This window comes from Symphalangus syndactylus, chromosome 20 (assembly GCF_028878055.3).
Source record: "Symphalangus syndactylus isolate Jambi chromosome 20, NHGRI_mSymSyn1-v2.1_pri, whole genome shotgun sequence".
Lineage (NCBI taxonomy): Eukaryota > Metazoa > Chordata > Mammalia > Primates > Hylobatidae > Symphalangus > Symphalangus syndactylus.
This window is the reverse complement of record NC_072442.2, coordinates 42,671,984-42,695,973: the sequence shown is the minus strand read 5'-3', so window position 1 is coordinate 42,695,973 and position 23,990 is coordinate 42,671,984. Positions and strand designations below refer to the sequence as shown.

Genomic DNA, 23,990 nt, shown 5'->3' with positions numbered 1-23,990 from the left:
CGTAGAGGATCCCGTAGCACTGAAAGAGTGCTTCCCTGTTAGCACACGTGGTTCTTTTTCTCGGGGCAGGGATGGGAGAATCTTAAGTCAGCTCAGCTGGCTCCTCCCCTCAGTTTCAGTTTCCATTTCGGATTTCTGCTGTCTGCGCTGAGCACAGTGGCACCAGGCTGAGCTAAGCAGGGCCGCCCTGGGCAGGCCTACCTGGTGGTGCAGGTGAGACCCAGCCTGGGCAAGGCGCAGGTGTAGCCTGTGTTACTCCCACCCCCACCTTTTGGCCAGAGCAGGCTCCTGATGGGTTTTGAGGGTGTCCTCCCCCACCTCCCTCAAGTGGGGTGGAGTCCTGGGCAAAGGGAGGTCTCTGTACCGACCGGTCTGGCCAGGAGTTGGGATGAGTGGAGGGGCCAGTGGGTCTGAGTCTCCTGCCATTCCCAGAATGGAGCTGTGGCCCTACCAATGGGAGGTGATCCTGCCTGCCAGGGCGCTGGCGCGGCAGCAGTACCTTCCCGGAGTTTGTACTCCGCGGCAGTTGGCGATGACCGTTAGCACAAGCGGTTCTTTTTTCTTGGTTCTTTTTCCTGGGGCAGGGATAGGAGATTCCTAAGTCGGCTCAGCTGGCTCCTTCCCTCAGTTTCAGTTTCCATTTTGGGTCTCTGAGCTGAGCACAGTGGCACCAGGCCGAGTTAAGTGGGACTGCCCTGGGCAGACCTACCTACTAGAGCAGATGAGACCCGGCTGGGCAGGGGGCAGGTGTAGCCTGTGTTACTCCCACCTCCCCTTTTTGGGCAGAGCAGGGTCCTGATGGGTTCTGAGGGAGTCCTGCCCCACCTCCCTCAAGTGGGGTGGAGTCCTGGGCAAAGGGAGGTCTCTGCATGAACTGGTCTGGCCAGGAGTTGGGAGGGGTGGAGGGGACAGTGGGTCTGAGTCCCCTGCCATTCCCAGAATGGAGCTGCGGCCCTACCAGAGGGAGGTGATCATGCCTGCCCTGGAGGGCAAGAATATCATCATCTGGCTGCCCACGGGTGCTGGGAAGACCCGGGCGGCTGCTTTTGTGGCCAAGCGGCACCTAGAGACTGTGGATGGAGCCAAGGTGGTTGTATTGGTCAACAGGGTGAGTTGTCTGTCCCTATCCCACTCCCCTGCCACCAAGCAGGGTCTCAGCTCTTCAGGCATCTCTCAGTCCCCACCAGAACTCCAAAGCTGCTGTGGCCATCGCTAAGCTCACCTGTCTTTCCACCCTGGCTCAGTACCCAGCCATGTCCTGCGGGTCACCTTACCTCCTCCTTACTCCCCTGGCCCCAGATTCAGCTCTCTTTTCCCAGCTCATTCTCCACCCCCAGGTGCACCTGGTGACCCAGCATGGTGAAGAGTTCAGGCGCATGCTGGATGGACGCTGGACCATGACAACCCTGAGTGGGGACATGGGGCCACGTGCTGGCTTTGGCCACCTGGCCCGGTGCCATGACCTGCTCATCTGCACAGCAGAGCTTCTGCAGACGGCACTGAGCAGCCCTGAGGAGGAGGAGCACGTGGAGCTCACTGGTGAGGGCCATGGCCGGGAGGAAAAAGATATGCATCTGGGGTGCCTCCTCCCGCCAACCCCAGGTCACCTCCCGGAGTCGAGGTGTTGGGAGTTTTTGTGGGAGTGAGGGGTTGCCTGTTCACAAAACCCCTGCAGGCACTCTAGTAGAAACAGGCCGGGCTATAGTGTAGGATCTTGGGCCAGTCCCTTCCCCAGCTGAGCCTCGGTTTACTAATCTATGAAATGGAGAGAAATCATCCCTGCCTGGCTCCTCATCCTGGGACCAGCTGCAGGTTGTAAAGGGAAGAAGGAATTCTTACATCATTGTGGGGACTACCTGAAAGCTGATGGGAGGAAGGGCTTTGCAAACACAGGTCACAGCCTTCCCCCCTGTGCCCTCAGCCTTCTCCCTGATCGTGGTGGATGAGTGCCACCACACACACAAGGACACCGTCTACAACGTCATCATGAGCCAGTACCTAGAACTTAAATTCCAGAGGGCACAGCCGCTACCCCAGGTGCTGGGTCTCACAGCCTCCCCAGGCACTGGCGGGGCCTCCAAGCTCAATGGGGCCATCAACCACATCCTGCAGGTCAGCCTGGCCCCTGTGGGCCTCCCACTGCCAGACCCACCAGAGGCTTCCCTCCTTCCCTCCCTCCCTGCCTGCCCTGCCACTACCCCATCCCCACCAGCCCTACCAGGCTCTCCATGGCAGGGTCTGGCCCCTTCCTCACCTAAGATCCAGCCTCCAATGGTTTCTTATGGCACAAAGAATTAACTCCCGACTCTACTGTGGTTTACAAAGTTCCACGTGATCTACCTCTCCACCTCATTTCCTGCGCCCTCCCTGTTGTAGCTCATCCTACAGCTACACTGGCCTGCCTTCTGCATCTTGAACATGCAGGGCTTGTTCCCATCTTGGGGACCTTTGCATTTACCATTTATTTTGCCTAGAATGCCCTTTGAACTTTACCTGCTGCCTCCTCCTTGTCATTTATTGAACAGCTTAATGCCACCTCTTGAAAGTCCTCCCTGATCACTCCCTCTGCTCTCTGTCATATCATCCAGTGCTATCCTCTTCAGAGCTTGTTAATGCGCTCTGCAAGGTTTTATTATTTTCTATTTTTCTTTTTTTTTTTGAGATGGAGTCTCGCTCTATCGCCCAGGCTGGAGGGCAGTGGCATGGTCTCAGCTCCCTGCAACCTCCGCCTCCCAGGTTCAAGTGATTCTCCTGCCTCAGCCTCCCGAGTAGCTGGGATTACAGGGGCCCACCACTACGCCCAGCTAATTTTTTGTATTTTTAGTAGAGACGGGGTTTCACCATGTTGGCCAGGCTGATCTCGAACTCCTGACCTCGTGATTCACCTGCCTTGGCCTCCCAAAGTGCTGGGATTACAGGCGTGAGCCACTGTGCCCAGCCTCTTTTTTTTTTTTTTTTTTTGAGACGGAGTCTCACTCTGTCACCCAGGCTGGAGTGCAGTGGCACGAACTGGGACTACAGGCGTGTACCACCAGGACTGGCTAATTTTTGTATTTAGTAGAGATGGGGTTTCACCACGTTGGCCAGGCTGTCTCAAACTCCTGACCTCAGGTGATCCACCCGCCTTAGCCTCCCAAAGTGCTGGGATTACAGGTGTGAGCCACCACGCCTGGCCGGTTCTATTATTCTTTTACTGGTTCATTATCTGTCTCTCCAACTCCAATCTGAGTTCCTTTGTATCCCCAATGCCTAGAACAAGACTGGCACAGAGAGGGCAAGCAATATTTGAGTAGACGAATGCCCACACTCTCCTGTCCTCAGCTGGGATCCATCCTGCCCCAAATCTTTGTCCATTGTCCCCATCAACCCTCCCTTTCCAGTAAAGTCCTCTCTGTTGCCCCCAGCTCTGTGCCAACTTGGACACGTGGTGCATCATGTCACCCCAGAACTACTGCCCCCAGCTGCAGGAGCACAGCCAACAGCCTTGCAAACAGTACAACCTCTGCCACAGGCGCAGCCAGGTACGTGGGGGCAGGGACGCGGAGATCGGGAGCTGGTGTGAAGTTAGGACACCTAGGCTTGGGCCCTGACTCCGCCCTCACTAGCTCTGTGACTTCAGGTCACTTGCTATGTATCCAAGCCTCAATTTCTCCTTTCTGTGAAATGGGGCAGATACAACCCATGCCCGCAGCCCGCTCTTTGGATTGACTCAGAAGGCACCACCCGTGTCTGTCACAGCACTGACATGCTGGGGAGTGCCCTACAAACCAGACAGCAGGGATACTTTGTGCTGAGGCTCTACTGAGCCCTCTCTAGTGTGGACACGGCCTGGTGTCTGCCATGACTGGACTGGACAAGGACTAGGTGTCAGGTCCATAACTACACCAAATGTTACACTCGGGGTCAGGTTTGAGCCCATGCTGTGGTCTGGAGGGAGGGAGGGAGTTAGCAGATAGCTGAAAGAACCCTTGGGGGGCCATAGGCAGGTGAAATGTAGTTTTATTCAGCAGCTCTCTCAGCAGCGGCTCTCTCAAACTGTCCACCTTTATCTGGGCTGTCTGCTCCAGTTCTGTGGCTCCTGCTGCCCCCACGCCTGCAGCTGCTCTCCCTGGCCTGCAAGGCTAGCTCTGTCAGGGTCAGCAGCTTAACTCTTTCCGTCTGGGCACAAGCCGGTTCCTGGCTCCCCACTGCCCGCCTTCAAGGCGACCGGCTCTCCCTTACAGGGGTTAGTAGCGTTATTCTCTCTCTGGGCACGCCAGCGTGCCCTGCCGTGCCAAGCTGAACCAAGCCCCGTGCACAGCGTCAGCAGGGCAGTTATACCTTCTACTGACAGTAGAGTCCAGTATGAACTTACACAAACAGGTTATATAGCAAGTGGAGTATGTGCCTGCCCCCTGAACTCGCTGAGTCACGCTGGCCCGGATGTCCGCCTCGGCCTATTCCTTGAGCAAAGCACGTCCATGTACCTTACAGTAGGCATCACCGTTCCCAGGCCAAAGGGTAAGAGCACATCGCGGGTGAGACAGGGCAAGACTCCCCCACACCCTAGCCGGCCTCCCTCTGGAGCTCACACCACAGCTAAGACAGATGGGTGAGGCAGTCGCGGTGTGCTACTGGGTGCCCATCTTCCAATGTGTAGGGGAATCCCCTCCAACTCTCCTCTTGCTCAGGATCCGTTTGGGGACTTGCTGAAGAAGCTCATGGACCAAATCCACGACCACCTGGAGATGCCTGAGTTGAGTCGGAACTTTGGGACGCAGATGTATGAGCAGCAGGTGGTGAAGTTGAGTGAGGCTGGTGAGAGGGGCAGCCCTTCAGGCGGAGGCGAGGATGTGGGAGTGGTCAGGGGCGGGGCCTGCCGCGGCAGAGACCTTTGGGGCGGGGCCTGACTGGGTGGAGGCCTTCGGGGCGGGGCCTATCCACTCCAGGGGCGGAGTCGAGTGGGACGGCCCTATGGGGCAGGACAGGGGGCGGGGCTGTGGGCCGCTCAGACCCTGCGCTCTCTGCCCTCAGCGGCTTTGGCCGGGCTCCAGGAGCAACGGGTGTATGCGCTTCACCTGAGGCGCTACAACGACGCGCTGCTCATCCATGACACCGTCCGCGCCGTGGATGCCTTGGCTGCGCTGCAGGATTTCTATCACAGGGAGCACGTCACTAAAACCCAGATCCTGTGTGCTGAGCGCCGGCTGCTGGCCCTGTTCGATGGTGACGGGCGGGAGGGGGCTTCGGGGCCGGGGATGATGGGACCTGGGTGCGAGGTCAGAGGCCAGGGCACAGTCGCCAAGGTCGGATGGGAAGGTGCCTTTGAGGATACTGGTGGAGATCCTATTTTTCTAACCAAAATCCAAGGCCATGGGTAGGACTGATTTATTTCCTCATTTGTGAAGGTTTTTGCATAGTTGTTAAAATTAATTCACATTGTTGACTTTTTTTTTTTTTTTTTTTGAGACGGAGTCTCGCTCTGTCACCCAGGCTGGAGTACAGTGGCGCGATCTCGGCTCACTGCAAGCTCCGCCTCCTGGGTTCTCGCCATTCTCCTGCCTCAGCCTCTCCGAGTAGCTGGGACTACAGGCGCCCGCCACCGCGCCCGGCTAATTTTTTTTATATTTTTAGTAGAGACGGGGTTTCACCGTGGTCTCGATTTCCTGACCTCGTGATCCGCCCGCCTCAGCCTCCCAAATTGCTGGGATTACAAGCGTGAGCCACCGCGCCCGGCCTGACTTTTTTTTTTTTTTTTTTAACAGTCGGGGTCTTGCTCTGTCGCCCAGGCTGGAGGACAGTTGTGCAATCATAGCTCACTGCAACCTCGACCTAATGGGCTCAAGTAATTCTCACCCTTCAGCCTCCCAAGTAGCTGGGACTACAGGTGGGCACCACCACTCCCAGCTAATTAAAAAAAAATTTTTTTGAAGAGGCGGAGTCTCGCTTTGTTGCCCAGGCTAGTCTCTAACTCCTGGGCTCAAGTGATCCTCCTGCCTCTGCCTCCCAATGTGCTGGGATTACAGGTGTGAGCCACTGTGCCCCGCCCAGATTTTTTAAAAAGATTAGCTAGGAGTGGTTCCTTTAGACTGGGAGAGTGAGGCTGAAAGTCAGAGGGTGAAGTTTAAGGTTGCAAATCTCAGCACAGGCTGGGGCTCAAGAGATCTGGGTAGCAGAGGTCAGAGTTAAAAGCTCAAGGGTCATCCTGGTCACTGGGGAGAAGAGGGTTCTGGTCTGAGGTTCTGTATTGTATAACCCTGGTGCGAGGCTGGCCTTGAGAGTGGGCTCGGTAGGAGGCATCCTTTTTTGTTTTTGTTTTTTTGAGAGGGAGTCTCGCTCTGTCGCCCAGGCTGGAGTACAATGGCACGATCCCAGCTCACTACAACTCCCCCTCCCAGGTTCAAGCGATTCTCCTGCCTCAGCCTCCCGAGTAGCTGGGACTACAAGTGTGCATCACCACGCCCAGCTAATTTTTTTGTATTTTTAATAGAGATGGGGTTTCACCATTTTGGTCAGGCTGGTCTCGAACTCCTGACCTCAGGTGATTCGCTCACCTCACCCTCCCAAAGTGCTGGGATTACAGGCGTGAGCCAATGCACCTGGCCAGGGCATCCTTAAATGTGTTCTTGGTGCTGCTGTGGGGGAGTTGAGCAGGAGTTCCATCCTTCCCCCACGCCCCACCTTCTGCACTCCTGCAGTCCTATTCCTGCGAGAACCTCCTCCGCCAGTGCCCTCCCCACTCCAAGATCTGTAATCCTCTGCCTCTGGGGCTTTTCTTTCTTTCTCTTTCTTTCTTTCTTTTCCTCCCTCCCTCCTTCCCTTCCTTCCTTTCTTTCCCTCCCTCCTTCCCTCCCTTCCTTTCTTTCCTTCTCTCTTTCCTTCTCTCTCTCTCTTCTTTCTTTCTTTTCTTTCTTTCTCTTTCTTTCTTTCTTTCTTTCTTTCTTTCTTTCTTTCTTTCTTTCTTTCTTTTTTCTTTCTTTCTTTCCCTCCCTCCCTCCCTCCCTTTCTTTCCTTCTCTCTCTTTCTTTCTTGCTTTTTTTTTTTTTTTTTTTTCCAGACAGAGTCTCACTCTGTTACACAGCCTGGAGTGCAGTGGTGCAGTCATAGCTCTCTTCAGCCTTGACCTCCTAGGCTCAAGCGATCCTTCTGTCCTCAGCCTCCCAAGTATCTGGGACTACAGACATGTGCCACTACACCCAGCTAACTTTTTGGGGTTTTCGACAGACCACAAGAATGTGCTGGCCCACTTGGCAACTCATGGCCCGGAGAATCCAAAACTGGAGATGCTGGAAAAGATCCTGCAAAGGCAGTTCAGGAGCTCTGACAGCCCTCGGGGTATCATCTTCACCCGCACCCGCCAGAGCACACACTCCCTCCTGCTCTGGCTCCAGCAGCAGCCGGGCCTGAAGGCCCTAGACATTCGGGCCCAGCTACTGATTGGGGCTGGGAACAGCAGCCAGAGCACCCACATGACCCAGGTGTGGGCTTCGGGGAAAGATGCTGGCGCTGGGAGGGATTCTATAGGAGAGAAGTGCGGGGAACGGTCTTCAGCACAGAGAGGTGGGGGCAGGGAGACCCTGGGGAAAAAGAAAGTTGACTATCCCCAGGCAGAGGGGCAAGGAGCTCTAGGGGAGAGGGGCGGACACTGACCTCCCCAGTGCTGAAGCCTCTCCCAGTCTGGGGGTCCTTGGGGGCAGAAGGTTGGGCATGGGGATCTGTAGGGAAAGAGGTGGGTGATGCAGTTCCTCAGGGCAGAGGCTCAGGTCTGGGGTCCCTTGCAGGAGAAGACTATGGTTTGAGAGTTGCTCCTAGACTAGAGGGGCAGGGGCCCTTAGGAGTCCCTAGGGAAGATGGGGGTTGGACAGTTACCTGGGAAGATGGGCAAGATCCTGGGGGTACCTGGGGATAAAGATGGGATTCAAGTACTCTAGGGAGATGGACCAAGATTGGGAGTGAGGGCCGAACCAGGAGAGGCTACTCTGGCAGGTGGAGTCAGCCTGAGCCACCTCATGTACCAGCCTCTTTCTCCTCCCTGCCCTCCGCCTGCAGAGGGACCAGCAGGAAGTGATCTGGAAGTTCCGAAATGGAACTCTGAACCTTCTGGTGGCCACGAGTGTGGCGGAGGAGGGGCTGGACATTCCACATTGCAATGTGGTGGTGCGTTATGGGCTCCTGACCAATGAAATCTCCATGGTCCAGGTACTCACATCCTCCTCCACTCGGCCGCCCTTATAGGATCCTGTGTGGGGCCCCAGCCCGACTCAGGACACCCCTTGTCTCCCTTCCCAGGCCAGGGGCCGTGCCCGGGCCGATCAGAGTGTGTACTCGTTTGTAGCAACTGAGGGTAGCCGGGAGCTGAAGCGGGAGCTGATCAACGAGGCGCTGGAGACGCTGATGGAGCAGGCAGTGGCTGCTGTGCAGAAAATGGACCAGGCCGAGTACCAGGCCAAGGTCTGCAGGCAGCCTGCACGCCCTGTGGGAGGGATGGGGAGGAGGGAGCCCCTCCCTGGCAGGTTTCTGACTGCACACATACGTCCGCCTGTCCCCTCTACATCTCGGGGCTAACTTTGCCCACCTAGGGAAGGTTTAGATAGAGGCCGGGGTGGGGCTGCCAGGGAAGGCAGTACCTGGACTCCAGAAGGCCATAGGAACAGGCCTTGTCCAAGGCTCTTTATTTATCCTTGCCATGAGATACTTTATGTATCTGGAAGAGCTGCATTACAGCCTTTCTGGAACCAGGCAGAGGGGATAAGATAAGCCCACGTGCAGAAGATAAGCCCAGAACTAGGACTTATATCATCAGTTCCCCTGAGGCAGGGCCACCACCATCCCGCCTTGTCCAGGGTGCTCCCTGTTATCCCAGCATAATTGTTAATGATGCCCCATGACAGATACAGAAGCAGCTTTGCCTAAAATCCTTCAAGATTGAGCAGGAAAGCTTACTCCTCCCACTGTTGTCCCCCACTACTCATACTGTTTTTCTCCACAGCTGTTTTTTTTTTTTTTTTTTTTTTTTTTTTTTTTTTCCTGAGACGGAGTCTCGCTCGGTCACCCAGGCTGGAGTGCAGTGGCGCAATCTCCACCTCCTGAGCTCAAGCAGTTCTCTTGCCTCAGTCTCCTGAGTAGCTGGGATTACAGGCGTGCGCCACCATGCCCGGATAATTTTGTATTTTTAGTACAGATGGGGTTTCACCATGTTGCCCAGGCTGGTCTTGAACTCCTGACCTTGTGATCCACCTGCCTTGGCCTCCCAAAATGCTGGGATTACAGGCATGAATTACTGCATCATCACAGTAATAGAGCTTCTTTTAAGCCCAGGAGGCGGAGATTGTGCCACTGCACTCCAGCCTGGGTGACAGAGCAAGACTCCATCTCAGGAAAAAAAAAACAAAACAGCTGTGGAGAAAAACAGTATGAGTAGTGGGGGACAACAGTGGGGGGGCAAGCTTTCCTGCTCAGTCTTGAAGGATTTTAGGCAAAGCTGCTTCTGTGAATCTGTCATGGGGCATCATTAACAATTACGCTGGGATAACAGGGAGCACCCTGGACAAGGCAGGATGGTGGTGGCCCTGCCTCAGGGGAACTGATGATATAAGTCCTAGTTCTGGGCTTATCTTCTGCACGTTCTGCAGGGAGGGTTAAGGAAAGTCTCTTCCAGGTACAAATGATCTTAGGTCTTTGGGAACCTTTTGTCCCCCAAGGAACGTTCTCTTAGGCCCCAGCCATGCCTGGTGTCTCCTCCCACCCCAGATCCGGGATCTGCAGCAGGCAGCCCTGACCAAGCGGGCGGCCCAGGCAGCCCAGCGGGAGAAACAGCGGCGGCAGTTCCCAGTGGAGCACGTGCAGCTACTCTGCATCAACTGCATGGTGGCCGTGGGCCACGGCAGCGACCTGCGGAAGGTGGAGGGCACCCACCATGTCAACGTGAACCCCACCTTCTCGTGAGACCTGTGGAAGGGGCTATCAGGATGGGGGCATGGGATGGGGGCCTAGGAATCCTTCCCATCCAGACAGTGCTTTGAAGCTTTGGGAAGCTAAAGAGCATTGTAGCAAGTACTTACTCTGCATTTTCACAATAATCTGGTTAGACAGGTTTTATCCCTGTCTCCATTTTATAGGCAAGGAAATAGAGGCTCAGAGAGGCTATGTGACTTGCCCAAGTTCCCACAGCCACTATCTGGTTGAGCAAGAACTGGAATTCAGGATACTAAGTGTCAAAAGACCACACATTGACCCTCTGGTCCTACGTACTCCGAGGATATCAAGAGAGCTTGGCCATCCCTGAGCCATCCCCCATCCGCTATCTCCTAGAAAGTAAACTTCCCCCATCCTCCATCCATTCATTATGTCAACCTCTGTGTTCCAGGCCACTGTGCCAAGGATCTTCACACGGGTTTTCTCAATTGAGGAGGTTGCATTTCAGCTAGGTCTCAATGGGTCTGGTTTGAATGTAAGCGAATGAGAAGGTAACCATGGAGGGCCGGGCGCAGTGGCTCATACCTGTAATTCCAACACTTTGGGAGGCTGAGGTGGGTAGATCACTTGAGGTTAGGAGTTTAAGACCATTCTGGCCAACATGGTGAAACCCCTTCTCTCCTAAAAAAACTACAAAAATTAGCAGGGCGTGGTGGCCCATGCTTGTAATCCCAGCTACTTGGATGGCTGAGGCAGGAGAATCACTTGAACCCGGGAGGCAAGCCAAGATCACACCACTGCACTCCAGCCTGGGCAATAGAGCGAGACTCTGCCTTTAAAAAAAAAAAGCGACACCAGTTGACCTGAGTGGAAGGGACTGTGAATAATGAGATTTATTTATTTATTATTATTATTATACTTTAAGTTTTAGGGTACATGTGCACAATGTGCAGGTTTGTTACATATGTATACATGTGCCATGTTGGTGTGCTGCACCCATTAACTCCTCATTTAGCATTAGGTATATCTCCTAATGCTATCCCTCCCCCCAAATAATGAGATTTAGAAAAAGACAGACTAGCCCGTGGAAGATTTGAAAGGTCAGGTGTGAAAGTGTAGGCTTTATCCAGGAGGTTCCTCTTAGGAATCTTGGATAGATTTTAAGGAACAGAATGTCAGGGCAGATTTATATTTTTAGATCACTCTAGCAGTTGGTGGAAGGATGGCTTGGGATTGGGAGTAAAAATGGAGGCAAAGAGACCCGTTAGGAGACTGTGAAGACCAGGTAACCAATGCTGAGGCTTGAACCTGGGCACAAGGGAACATGCGATGGAGGCCACCCAGGTAGAACTCACCGAAGATTGGATTTCCTGGCCTGGGAAGTCTGTGCCTCTTGACCAGCAGGAAGGCCCAAGGTCCAGGCAGAGGCTTGGCCTGCAGGAGGGCATGAGATCCGGGGCTGAGGAGGGTCAATGAGGGCTGTGGCCACCCCTCTTCCTCTCCAGGATCTACTATAATGTCTCCAGGGATCCTGTGGTCATCAACAAAGTCTTCAAGGACTGGAAGCCTGGGGGTGTCATCAGCTGCAGGAACTGTGGGGAGGTAAGAGCTTAGGCCGTGTCCCAGGCACCAGAGTCCTCAGCCCCAGTCTTCGGAGGCCCTCAGGGAGCCCTCACTAGGACACGGGAGACAGTCCCACCCCATGGCCTCCAGTCTGAAGAAGGAGGTCCAGCCCCTCCCTAAGGGAGCCCACAGTCTGTGACATCTCAGGTGGGAGGAAAAGGCCCTGTAGTGAGGGAATTCCAACTTGAGGAGAGAAGCCCAGTCTGAGGCCAGAGACCCAGACCCTACCCTCTCTGTCTCACCTCCAGGTCTGGGGTCTGCAGATGATCTACAAGTCAGTGAAGCTGCCAGCCCTCAAAGTCCGCAGCATGCTCCTGGAGACCCCTCAGGGGCGGATCCAGGCCAAAAAGTGGTCCCGCGTGCCCTTCTCCGTGCCTGACTTTGACTTCCTGCAGCATTGTGCCCAGAACCTGTCGGACCTCTCCCTGGACTGACCACCTCATTGCTGCAGTGCCCGGTTTGGGCTATAGGGGGCGGGAGAGTCTGCAGCAGAGTCAAAGCCCCTCCTTCCTGAATCATCAGCTGTGGGCATCAGGCCCACCAGCCACAGAGGAGTCTTGACCACCCTGGCTTAGGCTCCCGCAACGGGGAAACAACTGGAGGGCCAGAGCTCAGCCCAGACCTACCTTGTACACACATAGACACTTTCATATGCACTGGATGGAGTTAGAGAAACTGAGGCAAAATAATTTGCCATACTGTACTCGGAATCATGACATTCCTTCCCTACCAAGGCCACTTCTATTTTTTGAGGCTCCTCATAAAAATAAATGAAAAAATGGGATAGAAAATGTGTGATGTCTTAATTTTGTTGGAATATAATTAGTAGAAAATAAACTGCTTGTATACTGTGCAATTGGGTACTTTTTTTTAATTTTTTTATTTGTTGAGACGAAGTTTCACTCTTGTTGCCCAGGCTGGAGTACAGTCGCACGATCTTGGCTCACTGCAACCTCCACCTCCTGAGTTCAAGCGATTCTCCTGCCTCAGCCTCCCAAGTAGCTGGGATTACAGGTGCCCGCCACCATGCCCAGCTAATTGCTTGTATTTTTAGTAGAGACGGGGTTTCACCATGTTGGCCAGGTTGTTCTCAAACTCCTGACCTCAGGCGATCTGCCTGCCTCAGCCTCCCAAAGTGCTGAGATTACAAGCGTGAGCCACCGTCCCCGGCCTGGATACGTTTTAACATGCATATCCTCCACGATCAAGATTATGAACATAGCCATCATCCTCAAAATGTCCTGTTACTTCCAGTGGAATTTTCAAAGAACAACAAAAGTTTCCTGGTTCCCCATTGCAATCCATACCTCTCACCCTTCCCCATCCAATGACCTGCTTTGTAATTTTTAGTGTTAAAAGCGTTTGGTTTTTTTGAGACAGAGTCTCGCTCTGTTGCCCAGGCTGGAGTGCAATGGCGCGATCTCAGCTCACTGCAACCTCTGCCTTCAGGGCTCAAGTGATCCTCCTGCCTCAGCCTCCCAAGTAGCTGGGATTACAGGTGCCTGCCACCATGCCCGGCTAATTTTTGTATTTTTGGTAGAGACAGGGTTTCGCCATGTTGCCCAACAGGCTGGTCTCAAACGCCTGAGCTCAGGTGATCCACCCACCTTGGCCTCTTAAAGTGCTGGGATCACATGCATGAGCCACTGGGCCCGGCCTTGTTTTTTTTTGTTTTTGTTCTTATTTTGTTTTTGAGACAGGGACTCGCTCTGTCGCCCAAGCTAGAGTACCGTAGTACAATCGTGGCTCACTTCAGCCTCGACCTCCCAGGCTCAAGCAATCCCCCCACCTCAACCTCCCTGGTACCTGGGACTACAGATGTACACCACCACACCTAATTTTTGGGGGGTAGAGAGGCAGTGTACAGACAAGGTCTCACTATGTTGCCTAGGCTGATCTCCAACTCCTGGGCTCAGGTAATCCTCCCAAAGTGCTGGGATCACAGGCATGGGCCACTGTGCCTGACCTAGTGTTAAAAGTTTTAGGCCCGGCGTGTTTTCTCACGGTTGTAATCCCAGCACTTTGGGAGGCCGAGGTGGGCAGATCACCCGGAGTCAGGGGTTGGAGACAAGCCTGGCCATTTCGGTGAAACCCCATCTCTACTAAAAATTACAAAAATTAGCCTCGCGTAGTGGCAGGCTCCTGTAATTCCAGCTACTCAGGAGGCTGAGGCAGGAGACTTGCTTGAACCTAGGAGATGGAGTTTGCAGTGAGCCGAGATCATGCCACTGCACTGCAGCCTGGACAACACAGTAAGACTCCGTCTCAAAAAAAAAAAAAAGGAAGTTTTAAACATTCCTCTTTAATAGCTCTCTTAAGCCTTATTCATAAAGGATATCAACAGTCTGAACTTGAGGCCCATCAAGAGTGTGAGGGCTTCCTGCTCCCCCTACCCCATAATAGCTTCCAACCCCGATGTTCCCCTCTCTACCTTCCCTTAACCCTCAGGTCATCTCCCCTAGGCTGGGGAAATGCTGAGATCCAGGGTTTGAGGGGTGGGCTCAGGTAGGCATGGGGGTGGGGAAAATTACAAAGGCCTAAATTTTCTGTTCTCATTTTAACAAGAAAGAAAAAGAAAGGCAAGATCTAGGTTGCTTCATCAGGGAAAGGGCTATTTCTGTAGTACAAGGCCCAGCAGGCAGGAGACACCTTCAAGAGGAAGGGAGGGGGCTAGGGCAGAGATTTGAGAGCAGGATGGCAGTCCTTCCTGCCATCCAACCCCCTTCCCTCCTGCTACATTCTTGGTTCTGTCCCTAGGTAGATGAGAAATGCACCTTCTCTTCTCCCAGCATTTTCTTTTTTCTGTAGGCCTCTTGTCTGATTGAGGGCTGAAATTCTCGCTCCCGCCTTTTTGGCTACCATCTCCCATAGAGAGTGTACCCCTCTTTCTCAAGGCCCCCTTCCTCCTCCCCTCCAAGTGTCCTTGGCCCTGGATCCAGGAGTCTCCTTCCTCCTCCCTCCTGTCCCATCTCCAGCTGCCTTCCCGGGGGGGAGAGTTGCCCATCCGCTCCCCACTTTGCCTTCAGTTAGTATACCGCCTGCCAGCAACGTGCCTTTTACAGGTCAATAAAATTAGCGACTGGGGGCAGAGGGAGGGGGCAGGGGCTCAGGGGTGCTAAGCTCAAAGGCCTTGAATGTGGCTAGACTCACGGAGTCAGGACGCCTGTCATTCCAGGGCTAAACAGTGACAGCTGGGGGACCTGGGCTGGCGCTGGGGGCGGAGGAGGGGCTGTGTGGCAGGGAGAGAGATGGGCTGAGGATAAAGATGGTCTGGGCGCCCAATGGCCCCCTCAGCGGCCTAAGCCCCCACACAGCTGAGCCCTGGAGAGGGCACCCTACCTTTAGAGGAGTGTCCCGTCTCACACCCACCCTGCCAGGCCCGAAGAGCTCAGATGGAAGGGGACTCAGGCCAGGAGAGGTTTCTGAGCTTTCTTCTTTGCGTGAGGGGTCTTTATATGAAGTCACCGGCTCCAGGGCATCTGGGCAAGGCTGTCTGAAGCGGGGGATTTCCACCCGCCCCCCGCACCCCCCGGAGTCCTAACTTCCCAGCCTTCAGAACTCGAGCTCCGGGCCCTCCCTGTGGCCCAGATGCTCTCCCGGGACTTCCCACCTGAATGAGCCCGCGCACCCCACCGGCGGGGCCTCGAGGAGGGGCCGGCCCGGCTCCCCCTCCCAGCCCCGCCCCTGCCCCGCCGGGCCCCGCCCCTCCCAGCCAGCCCGACACGCAGCGTTCCCAGCTAGGCGAGAGCAGGTGGCCGCGGCGGGCTCCGTCTCTGCCCCGCAGGTAAGACGGCGACGCGGGCTAGTCCACGCCGAGGACCTCGAGGGCAGCGCGGGAGAACGAGGCAGCCCCTTCCACCTGTCCGGTCCTCTCGCCTCAAAATTGGGGGACCCCAAGGGACAGTGAGGATATCCCTATCTCAGCTCTGCGCGCGGACGTTGGGCATCTGCTGGGGGGGACTAAACTCTGGGGCAGTTAGAGGGTCCTGGCTGGTTATCCCTGATGCCAGGCGGGCTCCAAAGGATGGAAAAGAAAGAGCCGGGCATTAGACACACAGCTTTCTGGAGTGGGGCAGGTTGGGGATGGTGACGACGGGGCTCCGGAGTAAGGAACCTCATTGACTGAGAGTGCGCCATGCCTCATCCAAGGGCAGCCTCTTCCCCACCCTAGAGGGTGATGGCTTGACCCAAACGGCTTCTGTTCCGTGGGCTAATGAGGTAAGAGCCGCCGCATAGCTGAGCTGGGGCCTGGGTTTTCTAATGAGCCCCAGGGCACCTGCATCATTTATTTACATCTGGGTACAGGGGGGTGAGCAGGGGATTACCCCGATGGCCTAGGGAACCCAGAAAGTCTGGGAACTCAGTAGATCTTTTCTGTGTCTGTGTCACAGAGCCGGCTGGGGAAGATGATCACAGATGTGGCCTTATTGTAGACAGGGGAGCATTTGCACCCTCAGTGTTGGGATTTGGGCTGTAGGAAAGGGGTTCTGCCTCCCAGGACCTCGAGGAAGGCTTCCTGGAAGAGGAGGACCTGGGCTAACAGCTTGAATGTGATGCTCAGAGCTCTGAGCCCCTAAGGAGAGGCAGCCTTTGGGTCACGGTGCTGGGTTGAAGTAGAGCAGAGGACCCTGGATTATAGAACAAAGGGAAGTCAGGACATTGCTGTCTGGGTCCAGCTGGGACCCCAGGGACCTTCCTGAGATCATCACAAGCCTTTGGACAGACACGGGTGACAATGAGGGGAGGGGGGCTTCCTTGTCTGTCTAGATTCCCCATTCCATTGCCTCATTCCACCACACAAACCATCAGAGGCAGAAGTTCGTTCTCTTATCTGACCTTCATGCCTTCTGGGTCTGTGCCAGCTTCTTACTTCTGGCAGGCCATGTGCTCTAGTGGAAAGAGTGGGGGCTTTGGGGTCAGTTAGAGCTGAGTTCTGACACCGCTACCTACTGCGTGACCTTGAACAAGTTTCTTAACCTCTTTGAATTCATTTAATCACCTGTAAAATGGGGATAATAATAGAACCCACCTCATAGGGGGGCTGCAAGGGTTAAATGAGGGTACACATGTAGAGCGCTTAGCACAGTGCCTGGAGCCTGGCGAGGGCTCAGAAAGTATAAGTGTCCCCTCATGTGTGGGACAGCAAAGCTGATCTGCAGGGGGTGAGAGTGAGCAGGGGAGGGGGGAGTGGAAGGGGTTTTTTTTTGTTTTTTTTTAGCTAAGCTTGGCTAGAAAGAGTGCCCTTCACTGCACACCGCCCCCCACCAGCCCCTGCCCCCTGCTGGTTCCTGGATCTCTGGACCTGTCTGGTCTGCCCAGGGCCCCTCACCTTCTCCCCTTTTAGTCATCTTGTTTGTGTTGCCTTTTGTCTCTGTAGAAGGGAGAGAGTCCCCCTGCCCCGCCCAAGACAGGGACCAGTACCAGCAGGAGCTCACTTGGGGCTGTGCCTCAGTGGAACAAGCTCTGGCTTGGAGACCCAACCTGAAAAAAACGCCCTCTTGTCATCACTGCTCTGCCCTCCCCACCTCCAGGAGTTGGGATCAAGCCGCACTACATTTTTCCAGGAAGATAAATAATACAAGTGACTGAAAGTCCTGTTTGGGGATTGTCCAAGCTGTCCTCCAATGAAAGGATAGCTTCAGGCCCTGGCCTGATCTCTAGGCTGCCAGGGAAGGCTGAGTTCAGTAGCACCCTTAAACCTGGGCAAGGGAGGGAGTGCCCATGCCTTAAGCTGGGGGCTTTCAAAGGCTCCACTCTGGCCCTCCTGCTGCCAGTCCTCTCCCTGTGGGATGAGGCATCAGCAGGGCCGAGGGGATGAGACTGTGAGTCCCCTCCAAGACCGCATTCTCCATACCTGTGACTCTGGATGTCCATGCCCAGATGGTCACCATCTGGCTCCCGGCCCATGCCAGCCTCTTCTCTAGGCCTGTCCGCCTCAGGACAGGTTATGCCAATAGTGTGTGCACCCCTCGGGACAGTGAAGGGACAGCTATTTGCAGGGGCTGTGGATGGAGCAAGGACATGAGGCTGGGTGTCCTTATACATGCACAAGAGTCCCTTGTGGTGCAGACAGGACCCGGCAGCAGGAAGGGGGTGGCCAGGGTGCGAGTGAAGCTGTCTCCTCTGCACAGAGTCGTTCTGATGTGTAAAGCTCAGGAGGCAGACAAATCCAAATTTGTATCTGGTCCTCCAGGTCGTTAGTGAAGGTGTATTTGTCAGGGTGAGAGGTTAGAACATATTTCACAGTTTGCTGGCTTGATTTATAACTTTTAAATATTTAGATATATGTCTGTGGGCCGCCAGTTGTCCCCTTGCCCCAGGCCCTGTGAGTGTTCCAGGTGGGCCTGGCTGGGCCTGTGACTTCAGCTGCCATTTGGTTAATTCCTTCCCCACTTTCCTTGTCCCCCAGTAGAGTAGCACCCCCATAAAACTGGGCTTAGAACATGCTTACCTGGACCAGGAAGGAGTTTCAAGGTGAAATGAAGATTGTCAGTTGTCACCAACAAGTAGTTCCCCTGTGGGCCTCCTGACCTCATTATCCACCACAAAACTGGGACAATTTTTTTTTTAAATGTCCTGTGATGCTTGAGAGGGAAGGGCTGGGGAGGAGAGGTTACTTCTCTCCTGTGTGTGGTGAGGGTGTGGGTCACTGGACCCCAGGAGCAAGGAGGGAGCTAAATGGGGCCGCAGCAGCAGGTGGGATGGAAGCTAGCCTGGGGGAAAGCCAGGGTTGGACCCCACCATCCCTCCGGCTGCCCTTCTCAGAGGGAGCTGCGCCTTGCAGCCCGGGAGGGGCCATGTGTCTATCATGTGGGTTCTCCCGTGAGTTTAGAGTTTGGGCTTGGGACAGGGGAGACTGTGGGGTCAGCTGGCTAGGCGGCGGGGGTCATCCCCAGCGGGAAAGAATGGCACGCTGGTGTTGACTGTAGTCAAGTGCCCTGTGGCACCTGGACACACCGTCTGTTCAGAAGAGGCATGAAACCTTTTTTGTGGCTGTCTCTGCTCACTCATTGTTTCTGATTGGGCTATTTGAGGAACAGCCTGCCACGCTGGCCTCATTAGCATTGTGAGGCTCTTGATGGAACTGGATCCACACACATGCACACACACTCACAAACTACTCAGGTATGCATGCCCGCCTGCACTAACCCCCAGAGGTCTGTGTATAGGGTTGTGCGCTCCTAAACCCCACCCCAGGTCAGACCCACCCTGACACACATGGCTTGTGATGCCCATACCTTCACCCCAGTCACACTCTCACTGTCCCTTATTGGTGACTTTTCATTCACCTTGGGTGACCCGCCGGCTCCAGTGGCCAAGGGCTGGCTTACTAGAGGGTGGCTGGGGGCTAGATGCCAGCAGCGGTTGGTTAAGCTTTGGGGACAGGAGGCAGCAGCATTGCCCTGGTGAGGCCACCCCCAGTGGGGCTCGACCCCCAAGCACTTTGGCTTCCCCACGTCTCCCAGGAGAGTGTCTCCGGGTCCTGAGGCCGTCTGTCCTTGTGTAGTTCTCGTGAGCCTCTTTCTGCTTCGGCCTGTGTGTCTGGCCCCGCGCCTCCTGTGTGCTCCCCATCTGTCCTTTCCCCTCTCCTGACCCTGTCCTTTGCTATCTCTGTCTCTCCTCTCCACCCGTCTAGCTCTTTTTTCTGTGAGTCTTTCTTTGTCTTTTCTTCTTCCTTTTTCTCTGCCTCCTCTGTCTACCCCTTCTCTCTCTGTCCCTCTCTCTCACACTCCCACTCTCAGTGTCTGACTGCGTGGCTATCTCTCTGGGTGGGTCTTTCTGTATCTTCACCTCTCTCTATATCTGCCTGTCAGTCTGGACATGGATCCCTCTGACTCTCTGCCTTAGTCTCTTGAGGAGTCTCGGGAAAAGGACAGCCAAGAGTCCTGAAAGAAGGTGACAGCCAGGCACAGTGGCTCATGCCTGTAATACCAGCACTTTGGGAGGCTGAGGCGGGCGGATCACCTGAGGTCAGAAGTTCGAAACCAGCCTGGCCAACATGGTGAACCCCCCGTCTCTACTAAAAATACAAAATTAGCCGGGCGCGGTGGCGCATGCCTGTAATCTTAGCTACTTGGGAGGTTGAGGTGGGAGAATCGTTTGTACCTGGGAGGCAGAGGTTGCAGCAAGCCAAGATTGCGCCATTGCACTCCAGCCTGGGCAACAAATGTGAAACTCTATCTCTCAAAAAAAAAAAGATGATAATGCCTCCCAGGGGGCCACGATCACTTCCGGGCCCCTCCACTGCCAGGCAAGGAGGCAGGGAAGGGAATATCATATCCTAGGGAGAGTGGATGGGCCGAGCCGCAGTGGCTCACACCTGTAATCCCAGCACTTTGGGAGGCCAAGGTGGGTGGATTGCTTGAGGTCAGGAGTTAGAGATCAGCCTGGCCAACATGGTGAAACCTCATCTCTGCTAAAAAAGTACAAAAAATTAGCCTGGTTTGGTGGTGGGTACCTTTAATCCCAGGTACTCGGGAGGCTGAAGCGGGAGAATTGCCTGAGCCTGGGAGGTGCAGGTTGCAGTGAGCCAACACCGTGCCACTGCGCTCCAGCCTGGATGGCAGAGTGAGACCCTCTCTCAAAATAAATACATAAATAAAGTAAAAAAAAAGAAAAAAAAGAGCTGATGGCTCATCTCCTCCAACTCCTCTGTTGAGAACTCCGGGGTTTTGGCTCCGAACTCTGAAACATTCTTCAGTGATGAGGCCCGGGGTCATAGGCCTGGGAGCAGGGCTGGGGGTCCAGAGTCATCACTCTGGGAGATAAGGGCTAGAGCCCCTTGTCTGTCTGGTTGACCTGATTGACCTTGAACTGAGGGAAGGGTGTTGGGACTTGGAGTCTCCCTCAGAAGAGGCGTTGACCAGAGTGGGGCTGAATCGACGCTTTTCTTTCTCCTGGAAGCAGCCAAGCTCAGCCCACCCACCCCAGGCCCCAGCTTCCTGCTCCAAACCACGGCTGTGCTCCCCACCCTGTTCCAAATATTTCTGCCAACTGCCCCCGGCCGAGGGGCCTGTTTAAACAGCCTCCCTGCCCTCTCCTGGCCTCCCCACCTCTGTGGCCTCCCCATCGCTCCCACGGCTGCTTGCACAGGAGCCGCTGTGTTGGCTGTTTGTTTATTTGATTAAGATTTCCTTGGGTGGGGCAAGGACTGACTCCACAGGTCCTTCTTCTCACTTTAGATGCCCAGGCAAGAGGCCAGACCCAGCTTCGGCGTTGCCCCCTGCCCTGTCCAGCCTTCCCGGGACCCCCCACTCCCCGACGTCTCTCCTACATCCCAAGCCCCAGACTTCTCTACCCTTCTGATCTCAGCTCTGTTCAGTCCCACATCTGATGCCAGCTGACCCCCTCCCCGGCCCCAAAGTTGAGTGCTCTGGCCCTGGAGGGCAGGATGGGAATGGGACACTCCCCATCCCCTTGCTGAGAGGAGAGGAAATGCCAGGAAAAGGCATTGGGAACAGGAACCCTTGGGTTTTCTAGGGGTTCCTAAAGAGGGACACATGGGGTGTGGTCTTTGGAATGCGGGAGAAGCCTGCCCACTCTCCCTTTTGGTGGAGGCTTGAGCCAGTCCTCCAGTGAGACTTTAGCAGATGAATAATTCTCTAATGGCCTCGGGGCCCCTGCAAGAATCCATCTCCAGAACAATCTCCCTAGGACCCCGAAGGGCCTCCTATCCCCTGATTTTGTACAGAACTTTGCAGTATACAGAACTGCCTCATCCCATCCTATGAACACCTGCGGAGATCAAAATTCTTTTTTTTTTTTTTTGACACGAATCTCGCTTGCTCTGTTGCCCAAGCTGGAGTGCAGTGGTGCAATCTCAGCTCACTGCAACCTCCCCCTCCCAGGTTCACAAGATTCTCATGCCTCAGCCTCCTGAGTAGCTGGGATTACAGGCACATGTCACCATGCCCAGCTAATTTTTTGTATTTTTAGTAGAGACAGGGTTTCACCATGTTGTCCAGGCTGGTTTCGAACTCCTGAGCTCAGGTGATCCACCCACCTGGGCCTCCCAAAGTGCTAAGATTACCGGCATGAGCCTCTGTGCCTGGCCAAGATCAAAGTTCTTTTTGTAGATGATGAAAGCTCAGAGAGCAAAGGAACTTTCACAGAGTCAATCTTCTAGCGGAACTTGGACTGGAACCTGGGTCTCCTCACCCCTCACAGCCAGGGCTCCTCGCCGGACCATGCTGGAGCTGCTCCTTCGACTAAAAGAGTCACAGGCTGCAGTCACCCCTGGCTCTCCCTAAATCTCCCCTCACCCAGATCTCCTCTACCTTCACACACCAAGACTCCTGGCCCGAGTCTCTGGCTGGGAGGTGAATATAGGGGCAGGTAGCATTCTTGTGACCTTATTCTGAAATGTGCTGTCCTAGTTAGCAGCTTCTTGAGGGGTGAGGGACACAAGAAGCTTTTAGAGATGGTTTCAACCCTCTGGGTGCTAATTGGGAATGAGACTCTCCCTAGGTTGAGACTGGGGACAGCTATTCTGGGTCTGCAAGATGAGGTGTGGGGGTGGAGAGGCCAGAGGGGGGGATCAGGAAGTTTCCCCAAATAGCCTGGCCTGAAGCCACATGTGGGAGCCAAGCCCCAAGGAGGTGGCCCAGATGAAGGGGTGGAGGGGGAGCTGTCCAGTTGGCACATGGGCCTGACCCTTGGGAAGCTGGGCATAGGGCAAAACTCAGGAGCAGGACTGGTTTTGTTTCCTCTTTTCTTTTTTGTTTGAGATGAAGTCTCGCTCTGCCACCCAGGCTGGAGTAAAGTGGCGTGTTAACAGCTCACTGCAGCCTCCGCCTCCCAGGCCCAAGCAATCCTCCCGCCCCAGCCCTCAGTCCAGAGCCTCACGAATAGCTGGGACTACAGGCACACACCTGGGTAATTTTGTTACATTTTCTGTAGAGACAGGGGTCTCCCTCTGTTGCCCAGACTGGTTTCAATCTCTTCTGCCTCAGCCTCCCAAAGTGCTAGGATTACAGGCTCATGCCTGTAATGCCACCATGTGCAGCCAGTCTTCTCTTTGTTCTCCCACTGAAATGGGCTTCCCTGGAACTTGATGTCATAAGTGGGTGTGTCTCTATCCTGTCCCAGCCCCTACCCCCAAGCCCCAGCCTACTGTCCTAGCTCTCACCCCAGTGACACTGATTTACTCATTCACTTAACCAATATTTATTGAGCACCTACTATGTGTTATACTTGCTGGCCTCTGCCCTGGGAATTCAAGGAGGAACAAGACAGGGTTCCAGGAGGGAACAAGATAGGTTCTCAAGAGGGAATAAGAGGCCGGATGTGGTGGTTCACATCTGTAATCCCAGCACTTTGGGAGACCAAGGTGGGCGGATCACTTGGGGTCAGGAGTTCGAGACCAGCCTGGCTAACATGGTGAAACCCCATCACTAACTAAAAATACAAAAATTAGTGCGTGGTGGCGCATGCCTGTAATCCCAGCTACTCAGGAGGCTGAAGCAGGAGAATCGCTTGAACCCGGGAGGCGGAAATTGCAGTGAGCCGAGATCGCGCAATTGCACTCCAGCCTGGGCGACAGAACGAGACTCCATCTCAAAAAAAAGGGAATAAGAGGAAATGGGAAGGAAGGAAATCTACCCTAGAGAAAGCAATGCAGGAAGGCGTCTTTCAGAGGTGATAGTTAAATATCAGCCATGAGAAGGGGGAGGGAGGGGTCAGAAGGAAAAGAGCACTCAAGGCAGAGAGAACAGGCTTTGAGAAAGCTCCCAAGTAAGGGGAAACTCGCTGTGCTCCAGGGACAGAAAGAGCCCAGTGTGGCTGGAAGGTGGGGAGATATAGGAAACAGATCAGAGGGGCACAGGATATTTTAACCACTACGGATATTTTGACCCTAAGGATGTTTTGAATGCAAACATTTTAAACCAAAACATACCAACACTGAAAATGTTTTAAGGTGTTCTCCAGCTTGAACTCTATTCATCCAACTTAATTCTTTGATCAGATTTTCGTTTTTCCCCTGTAGTACAGTTAAACAAATGTCCATGTTTTTCATTCTTTTGTAATTTTACTGAAACTGTTTTCATCAGCATTGATTCCGTACACATTTTGCAGCTGAGATTGGAGGCATCCATCAGTGTAGGGGCTGCAGGCTCTTGACACAAGTTTCTGCCATTGTGTGATTGACTGAGTAACCCCATCCCATTTTGGAAGATTTAAGTTGAAACCAAAAAAAAGATTTATGGTCAAGATTTGATTCTTTTGTGCATTTTAGTCAATAATGAGTTTTCTTATATCCAGTTCTAACCATCCTTAGTGTTACTTCTACCCGTAATATTTTTAGGTGGAGAGTTGTATTTATATCTCAGTTAATCTGTGGGAGGAATCAGGTGGAAGGGGTGGACTGGGAGAGAAGGGCTTGCGGGAGGGGAAAGGCCGGGATCTTCCAGGCTGGGGTAAGCATTCTCCTAAAGCAAAGGGTGAAGCCTTTAGAGCTTTTATCCCAGAGCATG

At 54.2% G+C, this 23,990-nt stretch overlaps 2 protein-coding genes across 10 annotated transcripts in view; both read left to right on the top strand.

Annotated features, from left to right (window-relative positions):
* Positions 1 to 110: 110 nt before the first annotated feature.
* DHX58 (DExH-box helicase 58) lies at positions 111 to 12,308 on the top strand. 3 transcript variants are annotated; one of them, XM_055257229.2, is made up of 13 exons: positions 111 to 213; positions 940 to 1,108; positions 1,338 to 1,539; positions 1,922 to 2,112; positions 3,405 to 3,521; positions 4,671 to 4,797; positions 5,014 to 5,205; positions 7,204 to 7,457; positions 8,029 to 8,178; positions 8,269 to 8,430; positions 9,730 to 9,920; positions 11,400 to 11,496; positions 11,766 to 12,308. In XM_055257229.2, exons 2-13 carry the CDS (start codon positions 941 to 943, stop codon positions 11,949 to 11,951), a joined length of 2,037 nt encoding a protein of 678 aa, XP_055113204.1. In that variant the 5' UTR covers positions 111 to 213; position 940; the 3' UTR covers positions 11,952 to 12,308. The 3 variants fall into 3 exon arrangements, with proteins under 3 accessions (XP_055113204.1, XP_055113205.1, XP_063485092.1); XM_063629022.1 differs by having other exon boundaries at positions 117 to 213; positions 940 to 1,087; XM_055257230.2 differs by lacking the exon at positions 5,014 to 5,205 and having other exon boundaries at positions 115 to 213.
* Positions 12,309 to 15,215: 2,907 nt separating this feature from the next.
* The window catches only part of LOC129469976 (uncharacterized protein C17orf113), a 73,229-nt gene continuing 64,454 nt past the window's right edge, over positions 15,216 to 23,990 (top strand). For 3 of the 7 annotated variants that reach the window (XM_055257238.2, XM_055257239.2, XM_055257237.2), the window contains exon 1: positions 15,217 to 15,301. The gene's annotated coding sequence lies outside the window, so the exon portion shown is untranslated. Of the gene's footprint in view, positions 15,736 to 23,990 lie in introns of all 7 variants that reach the window. The other 4 variants (XM_063629024.1, XM_055257235.2, XM_055257240.2 and 1 more) reach the window with 3 other exon arrangements.